The 16,521-nt window shown below is 40.9% G+C and overlaps 1 protein-coding gene across 1 annotated transcript in view; it reads right to left on the bottom strand.

Annotated features, from left to right (window-relative positions):
* The window catches only part of PTTG1IP2 (PTTG1IP family member 2), a 30,688-nt gene extending 19,166 nt beyond the window's left edge, over nt 1-11,522 (bottom strand). The window contains exons 1-2 of the mRNA XM_058678158.1: nt 11,206-11,522; nt 1,846-1,892 (exon numbers count right to left, since the gene is read on the bottom strand). Coding sequence (XP_058534141.1) covers nt 1,846-1,892; nt 11,206-11,356 — 198 coding nt within the window. The 5' untranslated portion in view covers nt 11,357-11,522. The remainder of the gene's footprint in view (nt 1-1,845; nt 1,893-11,205) is intronic.
* Nucleotides 11,523-16,521: the final 4,999 nt, after the last annotated feature.

Here is a 16,521-nt window from a genome sequence, read left to right as displayed (position 1 = left end):
AGGATGAAAGCTTGTCATTTGCAACAGTGTGGATGTACTAGAAGCACAGAAAGACAAGTGTCACAGAGTCTCTCTCATGATAAGAGATGATGATCTTACAGAAGTTAAAAATACAAAGGTGATTACCAGAAAGCAGGGAGGGCAAAAGGGATGAGGCAAGGTTGATTAACAGCTATTACATTAGACTTAGAGTAAGAAGTCTGGGATTCTAATGCATAGTAAGATAACTACAGCTAATATTAATGTACTGTATGTTTCCTTGTCTAAAAACAAAAACAAAAACAAAACAAACAAGCAGCAGTAGGTACTGGCCAGCAGTAGGCACTGGCCAGCAGTAGGCACTGGCCAGCAGTTAAGACACCAGCTGAGATGCCTGTGTTTGATACCTGCTTCAGGCTCCTCATTCTAGCTTCCTGTTAATAAGTACCTTGGCAGGCAGCAGTGAAAACTCAGATGACTGGATTCTGACACCAACATGGGAGATCTGGATGGAGTTTCTGACTCTTCGCTTTGCCCTGGCCCAACCCAAGCCCTGTGGGCACATGAAGAGTAAACCAGCAGATGGGAAGTTTTTCTATCATGCGTGTTTGTCTATCTCTACAAAGTAATTTTTAAAAATTCACAAAGATCGGGCCCGGCGGCATGGCCTAGTGGCTAAAGTCCTTGCCTTGAAAGCCCGGGGATCCCATATGGGCGCCGGTTCTAATCCTGGCAGCTCCACTTCCCATCCAGCTCCCTGCTTGTGGCCTGGGAAAGCAGTTGAGGACAGCCCAATGCATTGGGACCCTGCATCCACGTGGGAGACCCGGAAGAGGTTCCAGGTTCCCGGCTTCGGATCAGCGCGCATCAGCCCGTTGCGGTTCACTTGGGGAGTGAATCATCGGACGGAAGATCTTCCTCTCTGTCTCTCCTCCTCTGTGTATATCTGGCTGTAATAAAATGAATAAATCTTTAAAAAAAATTCACAAAGATCATAATGGCACTTTCTAAATATGTAACATCTTCAGCATCCTTTAATTTTTTTAAAAGTCAGACTATTAAAATGGTCAATTTTTTTTTCAATTTTCAAGGTAAAGAATTTTCCATGGTACTGATAGACAACAGCCCTGATTTGCCTCCTAAGGAAAGGGCTCAACATGAAGTATTCTTGCCACCCAAATTTACACTGAATCTGATCACATCTCTATATGTAATTACCTGTTTACAATAACAGAACACGATAATTGTCATTACAGACATGTGGATATGACCATTGTTCATTTTAAGGTATAATCATGAATGTGTGGTATTTGAGGCACATTAAATATGTAAAATATATTTTCAAACAAAATGAATGGGTTTATAAGGATTATGCAAAGCTCTCTGCCCTCAGTCCTTATGGTACTCCCCTTTGCTTCCAAATCTCAAGTGAAGAATAAGGAAGTCAGATACTAAATCACCAGAGGGGGGACCCCAACTAGACGGTGGCTGAGCAACAGTGAGTCGCTCTTCCCAGCCAGCAGGGATGAGAAGTGACACAGAAACACTCTTTGCATCTCGGGGAGCATATATTTTTCTTACAAACATTCCTTCTAAGACTTCAGTGTAATTTTTCAAGCAAAGAGTTTTTCTTTTTTAAGCATAGTTTTCTAGAAGGAAGTACATATCTGTACAAAATTATTTCCATTATTAATTTCCAGATCCTCAAAATTGGTTTGAAATGCTAAAATAGATCTTAACCATGTCACTCGTTCCGATTATTTAAGATGGTGTTAGCTAAGTTTGGCATATCTTTTGAATGACATTGTACATTGTGTGATTTTATAACATCTCTGAAACAATTTCCTCACAAGAAAGTTAACTTACTTTCTTATCCTGTGTGCACGACTGACAATTTTTCTGTTGAGAACATGCTACAAGAAAAAAAATTACAAAAATGTAAAACCAAAGCTCAATTTTATATAAAAATGAGCTTAACTGCTCACTTTTATACAAAAATCCATTTCATCTAGTCATTCCTGACACAAGTCATATTCACCCATCCCCCAGCATTTTGCTTTATTGTTTTCGTATATCTACTTTCCCCAGAGATAGTGTTTACATCCCAACTCTTAATTTTCTCCTGTTACTTGGAAATACATGGAATGACATCATTCAACTTGGATAACGCAAGTTCTAAATAAGAATATGGAAAAAATTGGCAATATCTCCATATGTTTAAAACAACATTATTTGTTATTCAGCCTGGAGTGCCAAGAAATTCCTAGTTAATTAATTAGTCCTTTAAATATAAAATAAGAAAAGCAATTCCTTTGCCTGTTTTACCACAAAATCTTGAAAACTTCCTCGAAATGTTTTCAATTTCAACTTCATTATTTTGCTTTGTAAAATGAATGGAAATAGTACCATTTGTATATAAATGTTCTAGATTGAAAACTGAGTTTGTGGGGGAAAACATTTGGATGGATTAACATCTTCTTGAATAAATTAATGGGGTTAATGGCCTGGTTGTTTTGTGATACAGTAACAATAAAATCACTTTATTAATTTGGGGAGAGAGTCCACAAGCTCTGTGGGAAAGGTCAGACCTTTCTGTTTAGTTTCAAATTGTTTGACTGGATGTGGATCTGATTTGGCTATGAAAAGAAACTCACAATTCAGTTTTCAAATTCGGTCCTATTGAGTGTTACTTCAAATGTCCTTGAAGTCTCCATGGGAAACTTGAGTGGAAGAAAAGGAAAGGGAATGCTTCTCACGCGTCCTGCGCCTGCTGCAGGCTCATCTCAAGAGGCAGGAGCAGAGAAACAAACGGCCCAGCTTTGGTCCTCCTGCTCCAAACCCTACTTGCCTCCCATAGCTTATTTCCTGTGAACTAACATTTTTGATTTGGATAAATTCCAGATTTATAGAAACATTGCAAGCATTATACAAGACATTCCCGTTTACGTCTCACTCAGTTCCTTGTGAAGATCTTATAACAACAGTCTGTGGTACTCTTGTCAAGACTAAGAAACCAACCCTGGTGTATTACTTTTTTTTTATTGTGATTTTACAGTTTTTATACTAATCCTGTGTTCCAAAATCCCATTATATTGCATTTACTTGTCATGTCTCATCTGATCTGAAGCAGTTTTTTGGCTTCTTTGCTTTGCATGACCTTGACAATCATGAGAAATACTGGTCAGTTATTTTGTAGGATATTCCTCAATTTGGATTTGTTTGATGTTTTTCCCATAACTGTAATGGATAGATGTATTTTTTTGAGGGAAAAAAAACCCACTGTGGAAATGAAGTTCTCTTCGCAACACATCGTTTCTGTGAATTGCTAGATTTGCTTTCATACCATTAGGTTGGATTGAGCATCTATATAATTAGGTCAATATGCTTTCTCATGAGCTATTTCCACAGTATCGTCAAGTACCAAATTTCTCACCCTAATGGCCTAATGTTTTCATATTTGCTTTTTTTTTGTCTTGATTACATTTTTGTGACTTTTACAATGCTGTTCTCTCCGTGTTTTCTTGAATTACTTATTCTACTTCCTCCACCAATGCTCAAAAAACTGCTCTGCCATTCATTCATCCTTCATCTTATGTTCGCTTCTCTTCTCCCATGAAAGATCACAATTTCAAAGGTCTACACATGCCCAACATCAATAATATGTTATGCCACATAGCAAAGCAAAATATTGTTTAGATTGCATTATAATGGGTTAATAATAAGTCTTTTTCAAGAACAGTTAAGGGGAACCCTCTTTTCAAGTACAGTTAAGGGGGAAAATCTTAGATTTTATCTGTTCTAATATGTATCTTTATATTCTATTTATTTAATCTCTTGATTTTTATATAGGCATGTGAAGTGAATTCATGTTCTCTTGAATCTGTCCGCTTTTAAATTTTTATCAGCTTTAAGATTTTCTATTTCAAACCTACAATGGATGAATAAATGTTCACAAAACATCATTTTGGCATACTGCATTATATGTTAATATGAAATATAATTCTCCTATTTAAAAGTTTATAACTTAGTCACACTTTATACAATATTAATGTTTTTGCCTTTATTTTTCAACTTGAAAGGAGAATCTTTCTGCACTTGTACATTTGTTGTTTCTTTATTTCCTCCCCTAGTGAAATTATTTCTAGTCTAAAGGTGTTACCTTAAAATTTTAAAGATAGTCTATGTACATCTTTCTATCAAAGTTTAATCATTTCTACATTCTCCACTTTCATAATATTCCTAATATGTTTTACTCTCCCCACTTTCTCCCAATGTTACATCTTAGGAAGTAGTCATATGAAATTATAATTACAATTATACAGTTATTAATGACTTAATGACTATTACACTGTTATTATTTTAAGTTGCTATTAACATAGTTATTTAGCATTAACTCTAAGCTTTACTAGTTTCTTTGCTTACCAATCTTTTTTGAAGCACATATTTACTTTTTAGTTTCATCTTTCATTTTGCTGGATAATATTTTTTTAGTATCTTTTTCAGACATAGTCTATGTTAAACTCTTCAAGATGTTTTTGTCTTAGCTTTTGTAGCACAGCTTTTTTAGTCTGTCTATATGTTCTAGTTTTAAACCTTTAAAGATTTTCTTTAAAATTTTCTGTCATTTTCTTTCTTTTGCCTCCTCTTTCCTTCTGAAACTTTTCTGTTTTAAAAGTTAATATTGGCAGGGGCTGGCACAAAGATTCAACTGGCTAATCCTCCATCTTGCCACAGGAGCATCCCATATGGCAGCAGTGTGTGTACTGGCTGCTCCACTTCTAATCCAGCTCCCTGCAATGACCCAGGAAAGCAGATGAGTTTGGCCCAAAGCCTTGGGATCCTGCACCCATGTGGGAGACCTGAAGAAGCTTCAGGCTCATGGCTTCAGATTGGTTCAGCCCTGGCTATTGTAGCCATTTGGGAAGTTAACCAGCAGATGGAAGATCTTCATCTATGTCTTTCCTTCTCTCTGTAAAATCTGTCTTTCCAATAATAACAAATAAAAATTGATGCTGGCATAAACTCATTCTCATTTTTTTCTTTGTGTTCTACATCTCATAGTTTTATACTGTATTCCCTAAGAATTTGGTAATTCAGTCATTCAGCTTGCTGATTCACTCTTTTGAAATAAAGATTTGTTTGTTTATTTGAAAGTCAGAGTGGCAGGGAGAGGCACATATGGAAAGAAAGCTACCATTTATTGGCTCATTCACCAAAGGCCCACAACAACCAAGGATAGGCCAGACCAAAAGCAGGAGTCCAAAGCTCCACTTGGATCTCCCATGAGGTAGCAGAAGACCCAGCAATTGAGTATTTATTTTCTGCCTCCCAGGGTGCATACTAGCAGGAAACTGGATTGAAAGAGGAATAACCTAGATTTGAACTGGCACGCTAATATGAATATGGGTATCCCAAGCGGTGGCTTAATTTGTTTTGAAAAATACCTGCCTATTTCACTCTATCTTTGTCCATATTAGTTATGTTTTTAGTTTCCAAGACATCTACGTTTTTTCTTAAGAGTACATGATTGCTACAGGATGTCTTCCACAGAATATGAATTGTGGTGTTGGGAGAGGGCATCCACCCCAGCCCTCAACATCCTGCATTTTCGTGCTGAATCTGCCAAACTTCTTAGCCCAACCAGCCTCTGGTCCTGCACTTACTTTACTTTTGGTGATACAATCAATTAAATAGTGTGACCACAGTGTGACTATGGCTACAACTCCTCACTCTCCAGATTTTTCATTGCTCACCACGCTCCAGACCTTAGGTTGTTTAGCTACTAGCTGTGTTCACAGCCATGGGCCTTGGAAGAAAGAGACACCTTGTTGTTTTCTGTGCTGGCAGTAATGAACTGTCTCATTCTGCTCCAAGGAGTTTCACTGTCTGTGGCTAGCACCATGGAGTTCTGGTAAGCTAACCTGCTTATTGTCTTCATCATTTCCTTCAGTGTTTTGTTAGTTCTTGTTATCCTCTGTGTTGGGTACACAACTGTAAAATGTCTAGTACATGTTCCTTAATGTACTGGTTTTTTTAATGTATGCATATTTATGTATATTCATTTATTTCACTTACAACGCAGAGATAAAGACACAGGGACAGATACCCTATCTGCTAATTCACTCTCAAAATGCCCAGCAGCCATGGCTGAGGAGCCCAAAGTTGAGATCCTGGTAGCGGTGTCACCAAGTACTGCTGTCATCACGTGAGGCCTCTCAGGGTGTGCGTCAGCAGGAAGTACACTCAGGACCAGGGCTGCGACTAAACCCAGACACTCCCAGACACTCCGCTCTACCAAATGCCCACCCCAAATCGATTTTTTTTCTTTTTTCTTTTTTGTAAGATTTATTTTATTTATTTATTTTTTAATTAGAAAGTCAAATATACAGAAAGGAGGAGAGACAGAAAGATCTTCCATCTGATGATTCACTCCCCAAGTGAGCGCAACGGCTGGTGCTATGCCGATCTGAAGCCAGGATCCAGGAGCTTCTTCCGGGTCTCCCACGTGGGTGCAGGGTCCCAAGGCTTTGGGCTGTCCTCAACTGCTTTCCCAGGCCACAAGCAGGGAGCTGGATGGGAAGGGAAGCTGCCAGGATTAGAACTGGCGTCCATATGGGATCCCGGTGTGTTCAAGGCGAGGACTTTAGCCACCGGGCCCAGATTTTGATTATTTATTCATTTGCTAGGTTTAATGGCTCTTAATATGCATTTGTGTTTTTTTAAGTCTATGTGTAAGTGGCATTTTAGCCTTCACAGTGTGAGAGATGGCTAGGACATGATACCAGGTTTAGTGTGCTGGTATTATGTCTGTTATCTGCCTTAATAGGCTAAGAACGTACATTCTTAGTAGCCTGGGTCAACTGCCCCTGCTACTTCTTCTGCTTCCTGAAACGCTGAGAAGCTGGAGGGCCACGGAGTAGTCAACAACTCCACACGCCTTCATTTTTTTGGTATTTCTTCCTGCCTTTAACAATTGTCCTCTCCAATGTCCATTTTGAACTGAGATTTTTCTGCATCATTATCACGTCAACTATTTTCTGTTTTCAGGCATTCTTAGCATTTTCTGGCTCTTTTTTCCCAACACATACATTATTATTAAGGAAATATATATATATACAAAATTATTCAACATTATGTTACAGGGCAGTGTTTTTGAGTACATAATATTAACTCATTTGCTTCTCATGATCATCATTTGAGGGAGACATAATCTTATTCTCACTTTACTGATAAGGAAGTTGAGGCAGCACAGGTAAACGCCTGCTCAGTGGCAGAGGTCGGGGTGAGTCCAAGCCATGCAAGCTGCTGCTGCCGATCTCCACCCTCTCTGGCTTCTCACAAGGAAGTAGTCCCTGAAGCACCTAATCCCTCAGACTGCGTGCACTGATGGAGGGATCATAAGGAGGTAGAATTTGACCCAGGCATCTATTTCAATAGCAGAGTTCAGTTTTGTATTACAATTCAGGGTACCTCCAAATCTCCATTTCTGCAGGTGGCAGGAAGACGTAAATGTCTAAATCCAAGATCAGTCAATAAACTCAACCTCTTATGACTACATAGCGAGCTATACTTATTCCCTTTTCCTAGGGGCAAAAGCTGTCTGCTGCCCTGGCACCACAGGACGCCTGCCCTGAGTCCTCTCCTCCTTTCTTGCTAGCCTCTGCTGTGCCTAGTCCCATCCTGTCCCTTTGTCTTCCTCAATTCCGTCAGCTCTCAGCAACTCGCTCTACCTGTAACCCAGCTCCCTCAGGGATTTTGAAGCACAGCGTTCCTTTCCCTATGTAATGGTCATGTCCAAGGGATTCTGTGAAGCAGTCCCTGATCTGTTTTCTTGCTACTCTTACTACTTGGGAGCTGTGTTAGCCTTGTGTTATCTAGGACCCCGGTGGGCTCTTAGAATAAGAATATATTCAGATTCACCTTCGACCTGTCATGGTTTCATTGGCTCACCTCCCTCACCCTTTCAGACAGAAATGGAGCAGAACATTCTCCTCTAATTCCTCAGCACTCCTAATTCTCCTAGTAATTGCCAGCTTGTCAAGACCCTATTGTGTGCTCTGCCTTCATGGTGGTTGCATCCGAAACCAAACCAGGAAAACAGAAATCACTCCGAGTAAAGATTACACTGGGAGCTTAGTACTGAGAATTTGGTGTTTGAGTGACAGAAGAACCTGCAAGCAGATCCCATCTCCCCTCCATTAACAGAATCCAGGCTGGAGGAGAGAGGAAAGAGGTACATACGAGAGCCCGATACAGTGAGTTATGTAGGCCTTGTGTGACAAATATTCCTGATGTGTTCACTGTTAGCAGAAATAAACAAATCAAACAGAAAAGTTGGAAACTTCACCTCATATTGAAATTATTGGGCCTTCGATGTATTTCTCTAGAGCAATCTGCCTTTTCATCTCAGTGTAATAGCTTACCATCTTGACTTTGAGATTTATCTCATTGAATCTATATCTCATTTACTTCTCAATGCAGCTGTTAGAAAATGTTCACCTATCTTTGAGTTAGGTTTTCTTCTCAGTATTCTTCCATATGCTCTTATTTCATGATTCGCTTGTGGTATCTGCGTAGTTGCTGTATTGTTAATTTTCATGCTGTGTATGCGTGGACAGCTCTCTTCAGACTTCCCACTTGCTCTGACACAATGGTGATGAGCTCATGATCACTTTGCCAGTCACCACTCCCCAGGAGATTTTTCTTGTGCTCGAGGAAGATACAGCTCTGTGACATTCATTTGGTTCTTTTCAGCATCTGACAAGGAAGAAGAACTCAGGTGGGCCACATTTTGCTAGAATAACTGGCTCTACTGTCTCTTTTTGAGATTTTTTGTCACTTTCGAATGCCAGGTTCTGCCCTAGGCGATTAGAGGTGCTTCCCCTTTCCATGAAGCTAGTCTCTTGGAACTCCAGATCTGCCCTCAAACTCAGCTCAGGACCTGCATTTGCATCAAGCCCTCTATTTGGAATCTCGTTTCACTCACTCCTCCTTGGGGGCCATTTTCCCTGCTCAATCAGACTAGGAAACCCACTCAATTGTTCCTCTCCAGAGTGGGAATATTAGAGAATATTAGAGAATAATGCTTGGACTTCGGTGGCTCAGTAGCTATTTTCAGGGGCAGTGGTTGCATTTGGAGCTGTGTTACACTCTGTTATTTCATTTGGATCCAGCATTATCCATTTCTTTCTTTGGTTGCCATCTGCTTTTTGGACTATGCTGCTTTGTTGCCTGGTTCCTTCTGGTGAAAAAAATTTCTCTAGGTTTCAGTATTTTTTTATTCGTTTATTAGATATTTGAAAAGACTTAACTGAAACTCCTATTGAAGTTGGAGACATATCCCTTGAGTGTTTATGACTAAGCTCTCAAATGTCAGTGAATATCAGAGTTCAAAGCCGTGCATACGGAAGAGACTCACTTAGGAGGGGGTTCCACTTGATGTGCCACACTTTGCAAAGTCCCGTGTGTCATTGCCCCTCAGCACAAGCAAGGATTCGGGGAAGGATCTCAGGGAAGGGTCAGAAATCATATTCTTGTTAGATGGGAAAGTTGAATGCAAGCACAAAAGGGAATCTACCGTCAGTGACAAGTGACCAGCAAGCTTCCCATGCAAAAATAAGCTGCTTCTTCAGAAACAGGCATCACGGTCAGTGAGCCCAAGGTGGAACAGTCTTTCAATACTTGCTCACATTGCTGATGATTCTTGAGATTTGCTTTTGCTAATTGTGTTTTTCTTTGGTATTTTAATACAGCCCATGGAAAAAATTCCAATCTAGCTCCATTTTGCTAAGGAACAAGAAGAAGGATTTATTTTTGTGCTTGGCTGTGTGTTTTAGGTGATGCTTCAGGGAACACAGTGGCCAGGATGGCACTGCAGCATTATCTTGAAGTATGTACTGGGGTGACCAAGCACTTAGAGCAGGAGAAACCTGAGCTGGGCATCTGGCAGAGCAATTAAGGTATCACTTGGGACAATCACACCCATGTTAAAGTACCTGGGTTCGAGTCCCACCTTCTCCTTCATTTCCAGCTTCCTACTATTGCATACCGTGGGAGGCAGCAGGTAGAGGTGCGGGGACTTTGGGTCTCTGCAATCCATGTGGGAGACTCAGAATCCACTCCAGTTACTGACTTCAGTCTGGCTGAACCCTGGCTGTTGAAGGCATTTAGGGAGTGAACCAACACATGAGAGACCCCTTTGTCTATCTTCCTTTCAAACAAATTAAAAACTTGAAAGAATAAAAAAAACTTGAAAGAATAATCGATGGGGGTGGGAGAATGAAACCAGAGGAAACAACCTAGATGTTTTGACTCAATCCCCTATCACCACTCCTCGAAGGAGATTCTTATTTCAGGGAAAAGCTGAGAGTTGCGGGTCTGGATTTAATCAAGAAGATTAGTTTGCTTATAAAAACTAACATTCTTTATGCTCTGGAAACCAGATAGCATTCACAACCGTGTGCTTTACAGAGCATTGTCCACATAATTCAGTGTCTATCTGTATTCTGCCTCTATAGTTTCCATTTAGGATACCATAACACATAGTTCAAAGATCATGAATTCAACTCAGCAAGATTTAACATTTCAACATTTCTTTTTTTAAAAAGATATTTTTACTTATTTGAATCACAGGGTTACAGAGAGAGGGAGAGCAGAGTGTTGGGGAGAGATCATCTATCCCCGGGTTCACTCCCCAAATGGCTTCAGTGGCTACAACTGGGCCAGGCCAAAGTTAGGAGCAAGGAATTCCATCCAAGTCTCCCATGCAGGTGCAGCAGCTAAGTACTTGGGTTATCTTCTGCTGCCTGTACGCACAGCAGCAGTGAGCTGGATTGCACAGTGGACCAGTCAGTGATACTTGTTCCAGGGCTCCTAAGGAATAATGGCTTAACCAACCATTATACCACAACACTGGTCCCCATTTCTAAATTCCCTAGTCAGGTAAGATATCCAAGTGAAACCTCCATGCTGAAACATTTAGTTACTAAGAAAAAAGCATAATTAATAATTTATTAACTAAGACCTTAAAACACCAAGAAAAAGGAGCTATGACAATTAGGATTTCATTAGGATTTTACGCAACAGCTTATACAAGGTAAGAAGCTCATATGCTATAAGTCATGCAAAAAGTAAGGAGGAAAATATCTGAAAACTCTCTTAATTCACTTTTCCTATTTCAAATAAAAGAATTTGAGAAGAAAATTCCAGCATGTACAAATCACTCACCATCTTCGACTGAATATTGTTTTTCTTTCCAGTTCCTGTGGCTGTGGAAGTGGGGAAATCCCTTATCTGAAACGTTGCTAAGAAGTTGGATGAGAAAAAGGGAGAGAAAAATTGGCAGGAATATCTGGCCCCATGCCCGCAACCAGCACATTGCCCTTCAGGCCCTGTCGCTCTGGCCAGGGAGGATGTGATAGGGACTGGCTATTATGTAGAACTGGAGGACTCCACTCAGGGACCATAATCCATTGCAGACCTGAGTCCTAAGAAGACTCCTTCTCAGCCCTGGACTCCAGCATAATCCATAGAACTTTAGAATTCCTAATGTTCTGGCCAGAATGCAGAATGTTGGTGAAGCACTCCTGGCCTACATTGTGTTTCCTTGGCTGCAAACACCTTGCACTGTTAGTCCTTCGGACTTGATCACAGTGTTTGTACTTCCCTCCAAAGTTGATTTCTTTTCCCTGCCACTCTACTGCTGTTGGAGGAAAGCCTGGAATACAATTTCTAACACTTGACAGCATGTAAGCAGTTGCAGCTCTTCGTTCTACCTTTCTTTAGTTAAAAATGAGTCTCTGCATAGGGGGCGACGTTGTGGAAGCCTCAGCTCTGTAAAGCCTTGACTTCGTACTTGCCTAGTATATTTTCAAAATTATGAATTTATTTTAGTATATATTGGAAAACACCTTATGAACTTATGAACTTATTTTAACACGCATTATAAAAACACAGCTAGTAGTTAAGATGGTATTATGACAATATAAGCTTTTTAAAAAAAATCTGTATTACAAATCAAGTAACACAGTTTAAAGAATATGACAAAATTTGGGGAGGCAGTTTGAAAATGAACGAAATTTGAGCACTCTTGCTCCAATGCATATTTGGGGAGGTGAAGACTTGCCCTTACTCACAGTCTATCTTGTGTTTTTTCAAAAATGAATGATCGAGAGTGCTCTCCTGCACTCCTGGCATACAGATCTAGAATGTTCCCTAAGAACTACAGACCTATTACTACAAATAAACATACAGAAAAGGAAGAGATGTGCAGAGATCTATGCAAGTTTTTCCTCGTCAGCGAACAGGAACTATGCATGAAAAGTGTCCCAAAATAAAAACAATAGGAAAATGGGCTCTAGGAAAGCAAGTAGGCAATGGATACATGGGGGAAATTTTTTCAATGTTAGAACCAGGAAAAATAAGTAAAAATAAGCTATTGTTTTGTAAACACCAGGAAGACTAACTTTAAAAAGAAAGCTAATACATACTTTTGATGAATAGTTGGGAAAAGGGTATGGTGGAATGTGAACTGTTATGGCATCTGTGGAAAGTAACCTGGCAATAGCTCTTAAAATTAAAAATGCATACATTCTTTGAATATTTTTGCTTGGGAATATGTCCTTTACAGCTTCTTAGTTTGTATAATATGGGTAGGGTTCCAGCTCCCACCCTAGAAATGAAGCACTGAAAAGCAGGCTTCAGCAAACCCGAGCATGGAATTTCCCCAGTCCCTACAATTGGGTCATGGGTGGGCACATGACTTCAACTGGTCCAACTCAAGTCAGTTGGGGCTTAGGCTAGCAAATCTGGGACAAAGATTCCTGTGTTCTTCTGGATTTAAACTTGGAAGGCTTTAGTCCACCACAGCTGTTAAAAGCTGTCTTGAGACTTACAGAGTATGGCCATGAAAATGCCCATAGCAAAACAAAACTGATTGATGGCTTCAGCTGCTAACTCTCAGCTTTCTCTAGAATATTCATACCCAAGCCGTGAGTCCTGTAATCCACTCTTAGTGAAAACTAGATGAGACAGGCTCACTAATATGAGCTGTCTCCCACGGAACATTTTGGTTTGAGGACGTCTAGTTAATCTGGTTAAAAGTAACTTGGAACTCTGAAACTACCAAGCAAACTCTCCCTCCTTCCTCTCTCCTCACAACTGAGTCTTGCTTTGATTCTTGAAGAGACCCCTTACCTTGGTTAGCCTAGTTCCCTTGGTTTTCCCAGGGTTTCCTCCAATAAATCTCTTGCACTTCTCAATCACATTTTAAATGATTCTGAAAGGACTTAGATGAGCACAAATGCTGCTGAGAGGGTGCTGATAAAACCATGGTTAAGATAAAGATTTGCTGGTTCTCTTACTATTCAATGGGTAAGGAAGAGGCCAGTGAGCAGTATGAGTAGTAATATGGAGGGTCCCTAGAAAGGGATGACAACTAAACTGCCTAAAAGTTTACTGGGTGTGAAATGTTTTCCAGCTGGTGGGGGGAAGCCGCTCAAGGAGAATGCCCTGGTAGATACAATAATTCAAGCATTTTTAAGATATAAGTGATAGTACTGCCAAGATAACAGAGTTGGTTACCGAGTTGTTCTTTTTATGCCTCACAGAGGGACAATGACAAAGGAAGAACTGTTTACTAGCAGTTAAAGTTTAGTTGTGGTGGCCAGGATTGCGGACACATTAACCCACCACTTGCAATATGAACGTTGGTTGAAACACCAGCTGTTGGGGCCAGTGCAGTGACGCAGTAGGCTAAGCCTCTGCCTGCAGCACTGGCATCTAATATGGGTGTCAGTTCATGTCCCGACTGTTCCACTTTCGATCCAAGTCCCGGCTTATAGCCTGGAAAGGCAGCAGAGGATGGCCCAAGTCCTTGTGCCCTTGCACCCATGTAAGGATCCAGAAGAAACTCCTGGCTCTTGGCTTCAGATTGGTTCAGCTTCAGCTGTTGCAGCCATCTGGGGAGTGAACCAGAAGACTGAAAACCTCTCTCTGCGTCTCTTCTCTGTAATTCTGCCTTTCAAATAAAAAAACAAGTTTATTTTGTTTTTAGATCTATTTTTTTATTGGAAAGATATATTTACAGAGAGAAGGAAAGACAGAGAGAAAGCTCTTCCATCTGCTGACTCACTCCCCAAGTGGCCGCAATGGCCAGAGTTGAGCTGATCCAAAGCCAGGAGTAAGGCGCTTCTTCCAGGTCTCCCACACAGATACAGGATTCCAAGACTTTGTACAATCTTCCACTGCTTTCCCAGGCTATAAGCAGGGAGCTGGATGGGAAGTAGAGCAGTTGACACAAACTAGTGTCCATGTGGGATGCCAGAATTTGCAGGCAGATTTGCCAATAAAACCACTGTGTCAGTGTCAAAATAAGATAAACTTTAAAAACAAAAACAAAATTGGACCCAACACAATGGCTCAATTGGCTAATTCTCCCCTTACTAGCACTGGGATCCCATATGGGCACCAGTTTGTGTTCCATCCAGCTCCTCACTTATAGCCTGGGAAAGCAGCAGATGGTGGCTCAGATCCTAGAAAAGGTTCCTGGCTCTGGATTGGCTCAGCTCTGGACAGCGCAGCCATTTGAGTAATGAACCAGTGGATGGATGAAAATTTTCTCTCTGTATCTGTCTTCCTTCCCTCCCATCCTCCCTCCCTCACTCCCTCTCTCTTTTTCTCCTTTTCTCTGTAACTCAGCCTTTCAAATAAAGACAAACTAAATCTTTTTAAAAACTGGACAGGAAAAAAATGATGGTAGAGCTAGTCATAGAACTTGGTTTAGTATTATAAAAAGGGAATGAATGATGGGACCCTTCTAGAGCAGCACTGAGCATGTAGTGGTTCTTAAATGCTAGAATCGAGACTCTAACAGCCATCAAGATAAGATGGACATTAAATGAGGTCTTAGTCCATATTGGGGTATGGAAATGGGTAACAGTGCACTGCCTTGAGGCTACAGTCATGCTGGATCTTGGCTGCCTCTCGCTGTACCAGGTTTGATACCACCCGTAGGGCCTTTACAGTGGAACACACTTCCTTCGGTCTCCGACTAAATCTCACCTGTGAATATTTGCTCAAAAGGTGTCTTCTCTGTGAGGCCTAACCTGACAGCTTTTGAGGATTGCAAACTCCTCGCCCACTCCTCATACTACCAAGCATCTGTAATTAATGCTGATCTCTTAACCACACACTCTGCCACAGTCACTAATCTCAGTCCCCTGTGGATTACTGTCATATATTCGTCTGCTAGGGCTGCCACATAAGACGTCAATGCATTGTGTAACTTCCACAAAGACAGAAATTTATTTCTCAGAGTTCTGAAGACTGAAGACCCAGATCTGCATGCCGCGTGCTGGTCTCTCCTGAAACCTGTGTCCTGCGGGTGTGGTTGGTCCCCTTCTCACTTGGTACTCGCATGAGCTTTTGTAAGTACACGCAGTCCTCCTGTGCTTTCTCTTCAGGGCTGGACATCAGTCCTACTGGGATCTCATTTGGCTTTACCTCCTGAGAGGCCGTATCTCCAAACAGGCTAATTAAGGACTTAGAGGTTTAATGTTTGGACTTAGGTAAAGGGAGGAGGACATAATTCAGTGTAGAACAGGCTTAAAGCACTCTTCCATCATCATCCTAATGTGATGTGCTCTTTGTGCTTCATAATTACCCTTGTCAAGAAAAACTCGTTCCTTGTGCACAGGTAAACTACGTGATTTTCTATTTTCCCTTGTTTTAAAATAATCTCTATTCTTTTCTCATAATATATACTTCTATTAAAGTATTTTTAACACATCCACTGCTTTTGCAGTTATCACCTGTGGCTTATATTTGCAAAGCATTAAAATAAAATAGGAAAAACGAGCCAACAGAGGTGACAATTAAACCACTGCCTTAAATGACTGAGCGTGACTACTGATGCCACCTGCTGGTGGCAACACAAATGGCATATTAGTCAACATTACCTTTGTTCAGGGCTGTTTCAAAGTGCATATGAGGATTTTTGTGAATGGATATGCTTTTTGCCTTTTAAAAGTATTCATTTTATTTATTTTAGAGGTAAAGACAGAGGGAGAGACAGACCAACAGAGGGAGAGAGATGGAGAGTATAAGCATGAGAAAGAATACACTCCCAGGCTCTATTTCACCCCTCAAATGCCTGATCAGTCAAGGTTGGGTCAGGTCAAAACCAGGAGCCTGAAACAACATCCAGGTCCCTCACATGGGTGGCAGGAATTCCATGATTCAAGCAGCCCTTGGTGCCTCTCAGGATGCACATTAGCCCCAAACAGGAATCTGAAGTCCAGGCAGAACTCAAATCCAAGCACTCGTACATAGGGAGTGGGCATCGGCTGCCACACGCAGCACCTGCCACAAGTGGGCTGAAATCTTGAAGATAAATGGCACCACTGTATTATTTTCCTTGGCTTTCTGGATTCCTCTCTGTGCCAGTCAGTGACACAGCAAGTAGGTTATTTAAGAGAATTCGATAAAAGAACTAAATATATGGGTGTGGTAGGAACAATAATACAGGATATACGGCACCCAGCG

Source organism: Ochotona princeps, chromosome 20 (genome assembly GCF_030435755.1).
Source record: "Ochotona princeps isolate mOchPri1 chromosome 20, mOchPri1.hap1, whole genome shotgun sequence".
Lineage (NCBI taxonomy): Eukaryota > Metazoa > Chordata > Mammalia > Lagomorpha > Ochotonidae > Ochotona > Ochotona princeps.
Note: the sequence above shows the minus strand (reverse complement) of the source record. Positions and strands in the feature narration are given on the sequence as shown.